Here is a 16,647-nt window from a genome sequence, read left to right as displayed (position 1 = left end):
CCATGGGTAACCTCCCTATGTGCGCACTAGACCATATAGAGGGACTATCCCCCGTACTAGAACCACGTCCTAGCCATAGTCAAACAACGACATCCCCAAGTTTTCAAAATTAATAAGTTGTGCAACAACGCATATATCAACAGGAATATGCAAGATAATCAACTATCTACTAAGCACAACCAAATTTGGAAACCTATACAATACATGCTCTAAATCCACAACTAATATGATATGATGAATGTCGAATCTTCAGTGTGCGATTCGTTACACGCTATGCATGAAAGATGTTAAACACGAAGTGTACAAATCATTACACAAGGCAACAATATATTCAATAAGGAAAACATATTCTCATGAGTACAAACATAGCAACTATGTTATCCAATGTTCAAAATATAACCAAATGAATATACAACAAGTCTAAGTCCATGATTTGAATATAGAAACCACTTCTAAAACACAACTAGATCATAGAGCAAATTGATAGAATTTAAATAGATAAACACAATTAAATTCTCTAGATTTCTGATTCAATTTCAATTAACCTCAATTTAATACATGTTAAAGGACATGGCATGGTCATCACCTATATCCATTCTAAAACTCAATTAGGTTGTTGGAACAACAAAGTAGAACTTTAATTAAATCATGCTAATTTAAATCCCAAGGTTCTAAAACAACTTCTTATAGTCCCAAATTAATATATACTAGTAAACAAGTCATGGCCAATACAAACATCAAGTTAAAAACTTAATTAAGCTAATGGGACCACAAAATAGATTTTAATTAATTCTTTTAATTAAAATCTCTAGATTTTTCCAACTTAACCAAATGCTCTCAATTTAACATATCTTAGAGAATATGCCAAGGACTAATGTAATATCACATTACAAGTTTATTTCGTGCAAGTTACACCTATGTAAATTAAACTTTCACTAAAGTTAAATATAAAATAAAGGTTGCAATTCTAATGCAATCAATCCCAATTTAATATATGTGAACAACCACACCAAAGCTTAATTTTCTAGTATGCCACAATACAATTCCAAGTTGTATATCACCATGAGGATTAAATCTTAAACATGGAATTTAATTAAATAAAAGGTTTCAAAACCTAACCGAATATTCTAAATCAAATATATGTGAAACTACATGGCATGTAGATCAAGCATATCAAGTCGGAATTCGAATGGAGTGAATAGTGCACTCGGGGCAAATTAATTAATAATTACTAATTTTCAAAACACCTCCAATTACTTTCAAATTCAACTATGTTGGAGAGCATGCAAAGGCCTAATTTAATATGCTAACACATATTGATTTTAAGCTAGTTAAAGCCATGTGAATTAATCTTTCACCTAAGATAAATATTAAATAAAATCTTTAATACTTATTCAAATGTTCCAATTTTAATACACGACAATGAGCATATCAAGGGGCAATATAAAATCATGCTACATGTTTAAACCAAGTCATGAGCAATCGGAAAAATTAGATCCCATACAAGAAAAATAAATAATAAAATCTCTAGATTTTATATTTAATCATGCAAACAAGTAGTATAAGCATCACAAGCATGCTATATAACAAGACTTTAAACCTAGAACATCTCCTACCTCAATTTGAGATGAAAATCCCTAAGGCCCACCAAAATAAAAGTGCTCCGAATTCGACGATACCGAGAGGTTTTGTCGGGAACAACGCCGTGAACATAAACCCCATGAAAGCCCCATCAAAATCATAACATGACCTCAAAACCAAACTCAAGAAATGGTCAAAACTGAATTCTAATAAGGGGGAAAGGTAGAGCATGGCGAGGGGAACAACAAACGTTAAGACCAAAGACTTTCCATCAAGGAAAAGTGAACCAAAAGAGGAGAGAGAAGATGGAAGCACCCCTTGGGCTGCCATGGGAGCTCCAGGTCGTGCATGAAGAGGGGAGAAGATGAAAAATGAAATATCTCACCCCCCTTTTATAGAAATCTCAAAAAGTGCCCCGAACAGGCCCCTGCCGGGTCCGAAAAAGTAAAATTTGAGCAAATGTGCTCAAATGGCAAAACTTTGTGAACAAAACAGATTCTAAATGATAAAATATGAACAACGGAAGAAACGGCGTCAAAAACTGAGTCCCAAGCAGAAAGTTATGCCCAAAACAAGTTTGGCGAAAACTAGGGCCAGAAACCCTGAAACTGGAAAACGTCGACCAAGAGGAAATTCCAAGAGTACGCAACTCGACGAAATGTGAAAATGAATCCCGTACGAGGATCCAGGCTCAAAACAAGGCATTTTGTAATAACTTTCATTAATTGCACAATGGCCCCTCCAAAAAGTGAAAACTGCACTTATGGCCCAGAATGAAAATATCTTCCAAAAATATTTTCTTAAAAATCCCTAAAATAAAATATCTTCAAAAGATATTTACGAAAAACATCCCAAGAAAAGAAAATAATTTCAAAGAACTTTGCATCCATGCCCCTATGGACACCGGGAGCAACTAGAGTACTTTCTTGCAAAAGTAAAGATACGTATTTCGTGGAAACCACTCAAGATGAAGGCACGTGAAGTCAAAAACCAACTCCGAGCATGAGAAGTGAGGTTGTGCCAAAACCTGACAAACGGAGATAAGACAGAATAGGGAAAAGGACGAAATAGTGCATAGTGTTGAAAAACGAAAAATGTGAAAATGACTCAGTCTTTAAAGGAAGTTGTCAATCCACAGAAAAGAGTCTCAGGAACCAATTCTGAGCACTCGAGATGACACTAAGCGACACGAAACAGAGCTCAGAAAAGAAAATTAAACGAAAAAAATTTATTCGTAAAATTTTAGGAAAAAGGAAAGGAAGGCAAATGACCGGGTCGTTACATTCTATTTATGGGTTTCTTACCAAAAATGTGTCTATATATTCTTACTAATTATATTTGTTTCTGCCATTCAGTTCTTATGAAAATAAGATGATTTCCTTCAAAATCAAATCTGAAAATTATGATTTTCGTACCTGCTTAGGTTTATCAACCAAATTTTGGGTTCATTCACAGAATAATCGCTGTTTCTGGCTTCTATTTGGAAAAAAAGGTTAGGATTTTCTTCAATGTAGCAATGGTTCTCTTCGTAGACCCAAGCCTCAGACGCACAAGAGAGCTTGTGATTTTCTTCAACTACAAAAAGGGTAACAGAAGACGTTCTTCCTTCTTTCTTCTTCGCAGACCCACGTAAATCTTCTTCCGGTAACAAAGCACCTTCTTCCTATACAGACCTTCTTCCGGCAACAAAGGACCTTCTTCTTTCTTTCTTCTTTGGAAACCAACGCAAACCTTCTTCCTTCTTTCTCTTCTTTGCATTACTTACAAATTCTGTGAAGTAAGGACTAGGGTTAAATGGAAAATTCTATACAATAAGTAAAAGTTAAATAGATAATATGCCGTATAAATATAACCTATACCGTATTATTACACAAATATACCATATTATTACACACATGTAATATAATTTCAATAGTGTGCAATTTTTTTTCACCCACTTTTTTAAGCGACATGGCCATTTCTCCTCCACTCATTCCAAAATGGAAGAAATTGTGCACTGTTGGAATGGATGTGATTTTCCACCCTCGGATGCTCCTTTTCGAATCTTTTAATTTTTAGTTTATATATATATATATATATATATATATATATATATATATATATATATATATGAACTCTCGATAATGAGGTTGAGACACCAATTGTTCAATTAAGCCAATATTTAAAAGGTAAGTAGTCCCTAAGATAGAAATGGAGAAAAAAGGATGTGGTCCACAAGGACCACAACTATGCTGTTTCCTTTTTTTTCAACTTTATTTTAACATTGCTACAAGCAAGTTGTGACCAAGCATGTCATTCGACTTCTCAAAAACCACTTTTAAAATAACGAATTTAACCTTCTGACTAATGCTAAAAACTAGATCACCACCGCCACCACAACTACCATCACCACAGCACCACTTCCATCCCAACACATGCCCAAATTATGTACATATATATATATATATGCACACCTAAAATTTTCACAGCACCACCGCCACCACAACACCCAGACAACATATGCCCATAGTCGCTGCCCCACCATATTACAATCCATCACCACAAAATAAATATATATACATATATCATATATAAATATATGTATATATGTCTTGTATATATACATATATATAGATTTCAACACACCGGTAACCTCCATGTACATATGTCTTGTATATATATATATATATATATATATATAGAAAGAGAGAGAGAGAGAGATTTCAACACACCAGTAACCTCCATGTACACATGCCTTGTATATAAATATACAAATTTGAACACACCTGCAACCTCCACGTACCACCCACCACCATTGCCACCTCCACCACATAAGAAGACTTCATTGTTAGACTCCTACACTCAAAACTCACAATATATAGCAAATTTCTAATTAATTTGGCAATAAATTGAAAATCCATTAGATTAGAGAACATAATTTAGGGAAATATACCATAGATGAACACAAGCCCAAAACCAAAGCTAAAAAATATAAAAGAAAAAATTGAATTCTGAAATTTTTATATTTATTTATTTTTTCATTTTTAACTAAAATTTCTATTCGAATCACTAAAATTGAGATACAACTTTTTGATATATATATATATATATATATATATATATATATATATATAACCACATTCTATGCATGGGTCTTCTAGATTCTTCCTCCCCAAATCAACTACGCTTTCATGTCTTGTCGGAGCTGGTGGCTCCATCCTATCACGATTGTGATACTCCCGGATTTCCGAATGCGAGTTGGCTAAGCCCACGCCAGAACGCCCGAGGATATCAAAAACAAATCGGCAATAAACGAACACAGAGTACAAAAGAATAAATAGAAATAAATAATTTGCTGATAACAATCCAATAACTCCTCAGAATAAATTCTTATTAATAATAAAAACATTCCGATATAATTAATCATCCATTAATACAACTTAGGAATCCATACTGTGTGGACCCCTAGAAAAAAATCCAAAATAGAACAAGTGACAGCAATAATTGTCTACATCAGAAAACTGAAACATAAAAGAAACTCCTGTGTAAAAAATCTGGAAGAGTGAAGTAGACTGATCCATACTCAGCACGAATAACCTCTACTCCTGAAGAACACTTGAAAAATAATGGTGGGTCAGGCCTACAAACAAGTTTTACTCTACTACAGTCCAAGCAAAGGTTTGATACACGTATACATCCTCATCAATCCAATAATAACTAGTAGTCCGTATATATATATACACACTAAAGGAACCTCACTAGACTATAGGGTTGTCTCAACCTGAATAGTAGGCAACATGCAAAACGCACATATAGTGGGTATGAATACTTAGACCTACCAGGGTACACAACTACACTATATTTAGCTACACATCCCTGGCGATATACGCGCCCTAACCACTGATCCTGAGACTTAAGCTCATATCATGGTACCATACTTATATATATATAATCTACTAACCATCATACCCAGTATAAATTAATCATCCATAAGTCATTTAACTTGTTCAGCTAACCTAACTTGAATATAAGTAGAACTTAACATTTTAGTTAATCCATTCCCTTATATAATAAATTTATCCTCCATAAGTCATTCAACTTTCCATCTCACCTGACTTAAATATAAGTAAGACTTAACATTTTAGTTAATCCATTCCCTTATATAAAATAGGTAGGACTTAACTGATAAGTTAATCCGTCCCTAGAATGCCACCGTCCCATACCGGTGCATTAAACCACATAATCCAACAATTGATGTAACAATTAAGGAAGTACATCAAACAATTCAGAAATAACTATGATAATATGATATCAAGTGATCACAAAATAGGAATGACTTATTATTTATTTAAGTTTCCTATATCATATGTCCTACACAAACTGAATCTTATACAAGATGATATTTTATTATACCGTCAAATATGTATTCTCCATATCCAATTCATCCTGTATATTTTATCTCAATTGTTAAAACATTTTAAAAGATTAAATCCATTCGATTGTTTAAATATTCAAATAGCAAGCATCATTATGATAGAGTCTATTGAAATTTATTTAAACCCAAACTTAGTTCCTATTTAATGTTCAGGAAGCCTAAGTATGTTTCTACGTTCCATCATTTCACAGATATGAAAAATATATAATTTAAACATGTAAAAATTCACACCAGAAATCAAATCAAAATCATGCATTTATCAATTCATAACACAAGAACATATATGAACCAATTTTATAAAGCCTATGTTCTAATCCAATTAAACATGCATAATTATTTAATTTTATGTGTTTAATAGATCCTAGAATTTCCTAGGCATGTACAAAAACACGAATCAAAGGGAAAGAGATAGAAAAAGAACTTGCCTTAAACTTTCGGATCAAAAGTTAAACTTTTTCTTCCTAAATCCTCTACTCTAAAGGGTTTTCTCCTCCTTCTTTCCTCTTCCTCCTTCTCTCTCTAACTCTTTCTCTCTGTAATGTAAAATCACCTACTATATTTTTGAAGCCTCCTACAGACTTATATTTATGTATATATAGGCTAAAGAAAATGAACTCTAATCCTAATTTCATTCCAAGTCAACTTAATAAAGAAAAATATAAATAAAAATATAAAAAGGTAACCTAAAACATGATACGTATATAATTTATGTATATCCTTATTAAATAAATAAATTATATACATCCCATTATATATTAGCAGATTATCTAATAATACTTAAGTTACCATAATATTATAAGGTAACCTAAAATATGATAGTATATAATTTATGTATATCCTTATTAAATAAATAAATTATATGCATCTTATTAGTTTTTAGCAGATTATCTAATAATACTTAAGTTACCATAATATTATAAGGTAACCTAAAACATGATACGTATATAATTTATGTATATTCTTTTTAAACAAATAAATTATATAATCCCATTATTTAGTAATGGATTATCCAATAATACTTAAGTTACCATAATATTATAAAGTAACTTAAAACATAACATGTATCAAATCTATGTATATTTTTATTATTTAAATATAAAACATATACATCGGATTAAATATTACTATCCAAGTTACCATAAAAGTAGTTAATAAATTACCCATTATTTATTAATGGATTATCCAATAATACTTAAGTTACCATAATATTATAAAGTAACTTAAAACACAACACGTATCAAATCTATGTATATTTTTATTATTTAAATATAAAAAACATACATCAGATTAAATATTATTACCCAAGTTACCGTAAAAGTAATTAATAAATTACTTTCCCTTTTATATATGTATATAATATATATCTATATATATATATACACACAATTATTCATGGATAATAATCCATACCCATCCAACCTCCTATCCAAGTAGTCCATGGGACCCACCCAATTGGTTGGCCCATTACTACTAACCATAATCATAAAAGAAAAATAAAATAAAATAATAAAATAAAAGAAAATATTTAATTTACAATTAATTAAAACACCATTTAAATACATAATCTAATTAAACAATTAACACATAGACAAATACAAATAACACATAGATACATAATCAAATACTTAAGTAACACTTAATTTAATTAAACCCATAAGCAATTAGTCAAATAATCAATTAAATAATTAAAAATTCAATTAAACCAAATAAATAAATACCGATACTATCCTTTTAAAATTAGGAGTATTACAATGATCATCACCATTCAACAGCCTCAACAATTTGGTGATAGAGTTTTGTGTCGATGGTGAACTTTTTAATTGGATCATCGCCAAGGCGCACTACTCTGAGCGTGCGCTAATTTGTGTTGCCAGATTGCAACTGTTGGTCTTCTGGTCGAGAGTTAGTGGTTCACCGATGGGTGAAGGGAATCCTCGTGGGTAGGAACTTCTTAATTTACATGTTCTTCCATATTAATATCTTGAGAAATGTCTTGAAGTACAGGTACAGATTCTTTAGTCATAGGTCAATCAACCAAATCACTTGTTTCCTCAAAAATTATATTTTGATGTTGTTTACTTCCACTAATCTCAACATCCTCAAGAAACCTAGCATTTCTCACCTCAACAACAATGGGTTTATGTGAAGGACAATAAAACTTGAACCCTTTGGAATTTTCTCCATAGCTAATAAAAAACCCATTTATTGTCTCTAAGTCCAACTTTTTTGCAATAGGATTGTACACCCTGAACTCAACCAAACAACCACATATGTGCAAGTGTCCTAGGTAAGGGGGTTTGGAAAAAGGGGTTGGGTGGTGGGCAAGGAAGGGCTCTTCTGTAAGAACAGAAATAAAGTCCTTCAATCACCGTCACCGGAGAGTCACAGTTCGTAAGTTTTGGTCTTGTGGTGTTGGTGTTTGTGTTAGTGAGATGGTGACGTTAAAGAGCTGATGTAAATGTGAAGAGGGATATAGCAGGGTGTGAGTGTATTGTTAGTCTAGGTAATGGTGGGGTATTGTCAATTAACATTACCGATATTGTATGAATATATTTGAATTAAATAATAAGGGGCAAATATGGTATTTGAAACATCAATGAGCAGTTGTTAATTAATTTAAACAAGTGCATTGACGATCCGTTGAGCGGCATTGACCCAAACCTCAAGGTGTCCGTGCAATTTACCATTTTTACTTATTTATACTAATTGCTTAATCTTTCAAAAAATAAAAATAAAAATGTAACTCATGAATTCAGTGCAAAAGTAATTTTCCTTTTTTGTTATTAGCTATTAGTTATGAAAAAAATGTCACATCCCATTTTAACAATTCAAACTTAAGATTATGTAAAAAGATTTTATCTTAATACTTTATTTGGAATGAAAGAAGGAAGAACTGTGGAGGGAACATAGGAAGGGAAAAATATACTTTCTTCAATGGTAGAGATAAGACAATGAGAGAAAAAAGGTAATAGGAGGGATTTTTTTATTTTTTTATTTTATTAACCCGGGGTGTCCGGGATGGCATGAACCCTTAGGCCCCTCAACAACCCAACTAATCCCCGATGACCCGGAAGGGCACCTCCCCACCCGGGCTGGGTAAGTCACTGTAGGGGCAGCGTAGGCTAGCCACAAAGAACACCTAGTGGGACTCGAACCCCAGACCTTAGCCTTGCGAAGCTCCAACGTCCAGTGAGTAAATCGCTGGGCCATATCCGAAGTGGATGGTAATAGGAGGGATTCATCATTCCTCTTTTACGAATTTTAATCATTCTAAATATGGGAGAAAAAGGAAAAGAAGATAGGTGGGGTAATTGTAGAAATTTTAAATTACAATACTATAGTAGATTATACATTATTTAAATTACAATACCATCTTCTATAAATTACAGGATGGGTATAATGCTAAAAACAATTTAAAACTCTTTATTTGATCTCTTCTATCCTAACCAACATGATAAATTATAAGTTTATTCTCTTCTCTTCTCTTCTATTCAACTGAACAAAACAAAAAAACTGACGCAATCTCTTATTCAGAGATGTCTCATTCATCTATTCTTTCCACCCTTCCATCTAAATTTTTTCTTTTCTTTTTTTTCCTTCCAAGGTTATAATCCTTCAATAGCATCAAATTAAGGTTGTATATTAAAGACATGAATTTCATAAGATATTATCATCTGCAATCCAGTTACACCTTAAATTAGTCTAGCAAAACCTTTTTATACCATTTTAGTGTTCAACCAAAAAAATAAAAAAAAAAATTAAATCTCAAACGCCCACTAGAACTTTACCACCATGACCTAACTTTGGTCTCTCCAAAGGTGATTTATTGAAAGGGTTGTGATACATAAGCCCAACACTTCAACCCAAGTGTAGGGTGGAAAGCATTCCATTCGAGCTAGCTAAAGTATTGGGCCTGTAAAGCATTCCGTTGTAAGGGTCCAATTTAAGTTAGTCATTAGCTTACCATTGTAACGGGCTACTTAACTTTTGAATATAGCCAATTGGGTTGGGGGCTGGTTATAGGACTGGAAAATTTACATGTTGCTTTGTAATGGGTTTATGTCCCTTGATTTACGTGTCTGTTTTGTAAAAACAATGGGCTGGGTATTCATATCCCAACCCAAAACTAGGGGGTGCAGTTTGGGTTGGACAACCCGAACCCAACCTGAGTTTTGGTAAACTTAGGCAATTATTTTTACAATTAGAGCTAGACCTGAGTCGAAAATTCTCAACCTAAACTTAATTAGGATTGAGTGATTGAATTTAAGTTGAGGCCCTAACAACCTGAACTTGAACCCGAATTCTAATATTATTTTTATGTATATTTTTATTTTAAATGCATTATATATAATATTCAAATTATGATCATATATATTTTTTTTCAACTTCTTTCGTAAAAACTTAATTTATTGTATGTTAACATTTGTGAGAATTAATTTTGTAAGAATTTATTTGTAATTTATTAAAAATTTACAAATAAAAAAAATTATTTGAGAGTAATTTAATCATAAATTAATTCAAGGTTACATTAAATTTTCAGTGTGGAGATTTGCCATATGGATAACACAACTTCTAACCAGAAAATCTAAGATCGAATTGCTAACCTAAGTTTAAAAGTATAAGAATAACCAACAGATCTGTGGCCTAGCGGTACAAGGCTCCTACTTCCAAAGGGAGGTCAGGGGTTCGAACCTCAGTGGAGGCAGTGTGTGAGAGTCCCAACTAGGAAAAAAATTAAAATATAAAAAATAAAAAAGTATAAGAATGAGTTGGGCTTAGGTTGAGTAGTTAGTATTAAAGGTATACTTAGAGTTGAACTTGGATTAAAGATTTCATATGTTGTATTGGGCTCATCTGTTCCTCCTCTATTTAGCCCAAAATGACTATGTTACTTGCCCAAAATGACTATATCACAAGTAACATAGTATAAGAGTATATAAATGAGGAGATAACTTTTGCTAAAATTTATATTCAAATCTATACTATTTGGACCCATTTTTGCGACTGAATAAGCCCAAGTTTATTGAATCAAACATGTTATGTGACATAATGTCTCAGGCACTGCTAGACTGCCAAGTGTCACACACACAAACACACACACAAAAAGCTGTGGCTAATTATGATATTAATTACATTTTTTTTAAAAAATTGTGATATTACATTGAAGTGCATGGATATCAAAGCAAATGAGGTATGTCCCTGCTGAAGAATGCTGCTAACCATTTGAATAACTCAGCTATTTTCTCACACTCCAAATTATGCAGATGAAATGCATGGTCCTTTCCTTCTGTCTCTTGGATCTCAACCACACCCATCCACCTGCTACGACCCAATGCCTCATAATACACCCATCCTCTATCCCTCAACAAATCCTTCTCAGCCACACACACTAGCACCATCCTACACCCCAACCCCATCAAGCTTAGGGCACTTTCCGCCACCGGGTTATTCCGCGGGTCATCGTTATTTGGTGATGATGGGCACACAAAGGGCCACAACTGAGACATTGCATCCTTACCCGGATGCAATGCCTCCGGCCCGATAGGAGTCGACCCCCAGAAGTGAGGATAGACCAACGCTACACCAAGAATTTCGGCTTTTGGCCAGGACCCGGACCCGACGCCTCCGGCCATCATTGCCACATTATGAGCTATGTTAGCATCGGCACTCACACTGGCTAAAAAAAGTCTTCCCAAGTCTTCATGGTGGTTCAACCAATCCTCCAGTCCATCACCGTTCCGGTGGGAAACCACCCATTGTAATGCAACCAATGAGTCCTCATATATAGTGGGAAGAGGGTCTTCAGGTGGTGTGGAAGGAAAAATCTCCCTCCAATAAAAGTCATCCACGTGGCTATAGTTAAAGCTTTATTCTTACTTCCTTTACGAGTTGCAAGAGCCCGATCCTGTTCAAGCCCAGATAAAGGTACCTACAGCCCAAAGTCGTTAAAATTGAGTTTCTGGCCCATTAATATTGACATTCAGATCAATATACATTCGGCCCAAGTTCGTTACATTCAGCCCAACTTTATTTAAAGAACAAGACCAGTCCTACTAGGCAAAAGATCTGGCATAGAAGGAATTGTAAAAAGGAAAGAACTCTGTTTGTAAATAATGTTATGTGTGGGAAGAATTAGAGGACAAGCAATGTGAGTCCTACCATAATTCTACCACCTTTTTGTAAATAAATAGAGGCCTAGACCTCCAATAAAATCATCGAGCATTATACGCTTTTCTCTGAGTATTATAATTGCTTGTTTTTTAGTGAGTTATATTTTTCTTTTTATTTATTTTAATAGAGAGAAATTTTGCACCTACACTTTGGCGCCATCTGTGGGAACCGTATAGAAATATACTCCCACTGTTGTTTCAAATCATTTCTATTACTATGATCTGGAATGTCGAACGGAGGATCTGCAACGGCAGTTGATCAGCAAATGGAGTTAATGCAAAAGATGCGAGAAGAGTTCTTGCACCAATTTGAAACACTTTGTCAGGCGAACGAAACCAGCATAGCCCAGATTGTATTGCTTTAACAGCAAAACGACACCCTTCAAATGGCTATGGCTCAATTGACACCACAGCCACCACTAGTAGATGTGGCCGCGCCTCTTCCCAACCAAAATGCTCCTCAGGATAACGAGCCTCAGGTCAATGGGGCGTGGCCCAATGAAGTTCAGCAAGAGCAGAGGAAAAGGACCAAGGCTATTGCTTCAGATAATCTTCCTCATTGCACGTAGGACGAACAGGCCGAGTCTAGCCGTAAGCTTACGGTATGGTCTAATGGCGTTCTAGATGGTGCATGAGTAAAGGAGGCCTTTGCAGAAAAAAGACTCCTAAGAGTTCAAATGCCCGCCGGGATGGCCAAAGAGCATAAGAACTCATTAGTGAAGACTCTATTCACTGATGATGTATACCTTGTTGATAGACCTAAGAAATTCAATATACCTTCCTTTATCTAGTTTGATGGTACAGGAGATCCTTCTCGACACCTAGATCACTATGCACAAAAGATGGCTCTGGACGATCACAACGATCCATGGATGTGCAAAGTTTTTCCTACCAGTCTAACAGGAGCTGCGTTGGATTAGTTCAGGAATAGGCCACACAAATCTATTCTGGACTATGAAACTCAGTGCACTATGTTCCTAGCATAGTATTGCGGAAACAAAAAGCAAAAAAAGAGTATTGCTAGCCTCTTCACCATAAGGTAAAAGAAAGGCGAAACATTATAGGATTTCTTATCCAAATTTAACATGGAGGCTTCGGAAATAGCAGATTGCTATCCTGCTACCACAATAGAAACGTTCAAGCTTGCAATGATTCAGGGAACCAAGTTCTATACGTCCCTAGTTAAATATTCCCCTCTAGATATGCAAACTCTCAATGTTAGGGCACAGATCTATATCCGACTTGAGGAGAATGTAGCCCACCGAGCGCAACATGTCACCCTTGTCACAGTAGAGAACAAGCCTCAGGAAAGGGTTTCAAATTCAAAAAGCCGAAAAAACCAGCACGCTTTAACACCAGTCACTCAGGTACCTGAGAAAAGGCAAAGGACAGAGGAGAGATTCACGCCTCTTCACACAACCTTGGCTCGGCTATTCTAAGAAAATAAGATGAGGTTCGTAGCCCCTCAGCCAATGAAGTAACCTTTGGAGCAGAGGGATAAGAACAAGCACTACGCCTACCATAGAGATTATGGCATACAACTAATGATTGCAGATCCCTTAGGCGGCAAGTGGAAAACATGATAATGAAAGGTGAATTGGCAGACTACCTCACAACAAAGGAGTACGTGAAGCCCCGGGAGGTCAATCCTCGGAAAGTTGAAGGTAATCAAGTGAAGGTCATCCATGCACTACATGGAAGTTCGGAGGATGATCAAGAGTCAGAGGAGGTATATAGATCCAGACTGAGGACAACCCATAAGCTAAGAAGGTTATCCTTAGTGAATACTATCACTTCGGGTAGTATCAGTATTGGGTTCGGCGATGGAGATCTATCCAGAGTTCAACTCCCCCACGAGGATCTGTTGATCATCAGTCTCTTAGTGGTGAATTGTATGATTAAAAGGGTTTTGATAGTCCCAGGTAGTAGTGCCAATATCATCACAAAGGCGGTCTTTGAGCAACTGGAGATTCCATCATCATCAATTTGGCCACGTCCAGTCCCTTGATGGGGTTTGATGGCACAAAGGTGGACCCCTTCGGGGTAATTGACCTATCCGTTACCACAGCAAAAGGACACTGAAGGAGAACTTTATTTTAACGGAGATCCATCCTTCTTATAATCTTATTATGGGAAGAGGCTGGATCCACCGAATGAACGGGGTTCCATCTACCCTTCATCAAGTGATGTGATGTTTGTCTCCGAACGGTAAAGAGGTTATTAATCTTTGGAGAGATCAAATCGCTACCAACGAATGTAACATGTTGACACGGAATGAAGCGAAGAAGATGGATAGGTAGTTTCAATCAGTTGCGACTCCTGGGAGTATGTCCAAATAGCAATTACAAAACCCTCTGCCCAAGTACCTGAAGGCAGAGAATGAAGCTGAAGCTACAAAGCTTATTGAGGAATCCCTCAAGACTGTTAAAGTAATCCCTAACAATCCTCAGAAAGTAACTTATATAGGCTCTTCTCCCACAACTGAAGAAAAGGAAGCATTAATTAATGTCATTAGGCGGAACGCAGATACTTTTGCTTGGGATCATTCAGACATGGTAGGAATCGATCCTTCAATCTCATGTCATAGCCTAAAGAAGGATCCGACATTCAAACCAGTCAAGCAAAGACACAGAAGGTTCGCTCCTGAGCGCAATCGAATTATTGCTGAAGAAGTAAATAAATTGCTTCAGGCAGGCTTCATCCAAGAGGTGCACTATCCACAATGGCTCTCTAATGTGGTGGTAGTACAGAAGAAGAATGGAAAATGGAGGGTGTGCATAGATTTTACCAATCTAAACAGAGCTTGCCCAAAGGACAGTTTTCCAGCACCCAAAATTGATCAGATGGTCAACGCTAACACTGGCTATGAAAGACTCACATTTCTTGATACGTACTCCGGGTATAACTAGATCCCTATGAATCCAGAAAATGAAGAGAAAACTGCCTTCATAACAAAGAAAGGCACTTACTGTTACAGAGTCATGCCCTTCGGACTCAAGAATGCTGGAGCCACTTACTAATGCCTTGTTAACAAGATCTTTAATGAGATGTTAGGAAAGACGGTTGAAGCCTACATCGATGACATGGTGGTCAAGAATGTAAAGAAGGAGGATCATCCCAAGCACCTCCAAAAAGTCTTTGACACTTTGAGAAAGTATAACATGAAGCTGAACCCTTCGAAGTGCTCTTTTGCAGTTTCTTCAGGGCAGTTCCTCGACCATATTGTTAACAAGAGGGGAATAGAGGTGAGCCCAGCCTAGGCTAGGGCCCTTATACAGAATCAGGAACTGAAAACTCACAGGGAAGTGCAGGTTTTAACTGGCCAAATCGCAGCTCTTAGCCACTTCATCTCTCAATTATCAGATAAGTGCAAACCATTCTTTGATGCGATAAGATCTAAGAACAAGGATATTTGAGGACCTCAACAACAAGTTGCTCTCAATCAATTGAAGTGTTACATGGCTAAACCTCCAATCTTATCTACTCCAAAACCTAGTGAGACTCTTATTATGTATTTAGCAATAATTGGCATAGCCACAAGTGCCGTCCTGATCAGAGAGGAAAGGAAAAATCAGTATCCAGTTTTCTACACAAGCAAGACAATGACAGATGCTTCAACACTACTTTGAGTCGCATAGCATCATAGTTCTGACCAACTATCCCATACGAGCTTTTCTTTCCAAGCTAGACTTATCCGGAAGAATAACTAAGTGAGCAATCGAACTCAGTTCCTTCGATATATCTTATGAGCCGAAGGTATCACACAAAGGACAAGCATTGGCTGACTTCCTCCTTGAGTATGAAGATAAGCCCGAAGAGCCAGATCCTCTCGAACCACAATAGGAGCTTCGGGTAGATGGCTCCTCAAACCTTGTTAGTGCCAGAGTTGGTATCGATATAACAACCCCTAAAAGTACCAAGCTACAGTAATCAATTTGCCTAACTTTTCCTGCTACTAACAAGGAAGCCGAGTATAAGGCTTTTCTTGCCAGGCTTCGGTTCGCAAATCAGCTCCAGGTAAGGTGTCTAAAGGTTTTTAGTGACTCTTAACTCATTGTGAACCAAGTGACAGGCAAGTATCAACCCAAAGAGGAGAGAATGAAAGCATACAAAGAGGCTATGGAGAATGCTACACGAGGATTTGATCAAATTGAATTCCATCAAGTACCCCATGATAAGAATGTTGAAGCAGATAAATTGGCCATAGCAGCATCTTCTTTAGACGAGGATTTGGTCCGGATAGGACCAATTGACATACTGGACCCACCTAGCATAAGCCCTCAGCAGGAGGTAATGGTGATCCGAGAAATTCCACGAGAGCCATGCTGGATGGATCCGTTGGAAGCATACCTAAGGCATGGGACTCTTCATAACCAAAAAGCCGAGGCAAGGAAACTCAGACTTACCGCAGCCAGGTATTCAATCATAAATAATCAGTTGTATCGAAAGTCATTCTCAGGTCCTTACCTGAAGTGTTTAAGC

General features: G+C 36.0%; 1 protein-coding gene across 1 annotated transcript; it reads right to left on the bottom strand.

Moving 5' to 3' along the window:
* Positions 1-11,143: 11,143 nt before the first annotated feature.
* On the bottom strand, positions 11,144-11,963 carry LOC132277744 (probable carboxylesterase 2). Its single transcript, XM_059779593.1, has 2 exons — positions 11,929-11,963; positions 11,144-11,824 (listed from the first exon to the last, which is right to left on the bottom strand). The coding sequence occupies exons 1-2, from the start codon at positions 11,961-11,963 to the stop codon at positions 11,173-11,175; spliced, it is 687 nt and encodes a 228-aa protein (XP_059635576.1). The 3' UTR covers positions 11,144-11,172.
* Positions 11,964-16,647: the final 4,684 nt, after the last annotated feature.

Source organism: Cornus florida, unplaced genomic scaffold, assembly GCF_030987335.1.
Source record: "Cornus florida cultivar Cherokee Brave unplaced genomic scaffold, ASM3098733v1 CherokeeBrave_3.0.0_Hap2_Chr10, whole genome shotgun sequence".
Classification (NCBI taxonomy): Eukaryota; Viridiplantae; Streptophyta; class Magnoliopsida; order Cornales; family Cornaceae; genus Cornus; species Cornus florida.
This window is presented reverse-complemented; position numbering and strand designations above follow the sequence as displayed.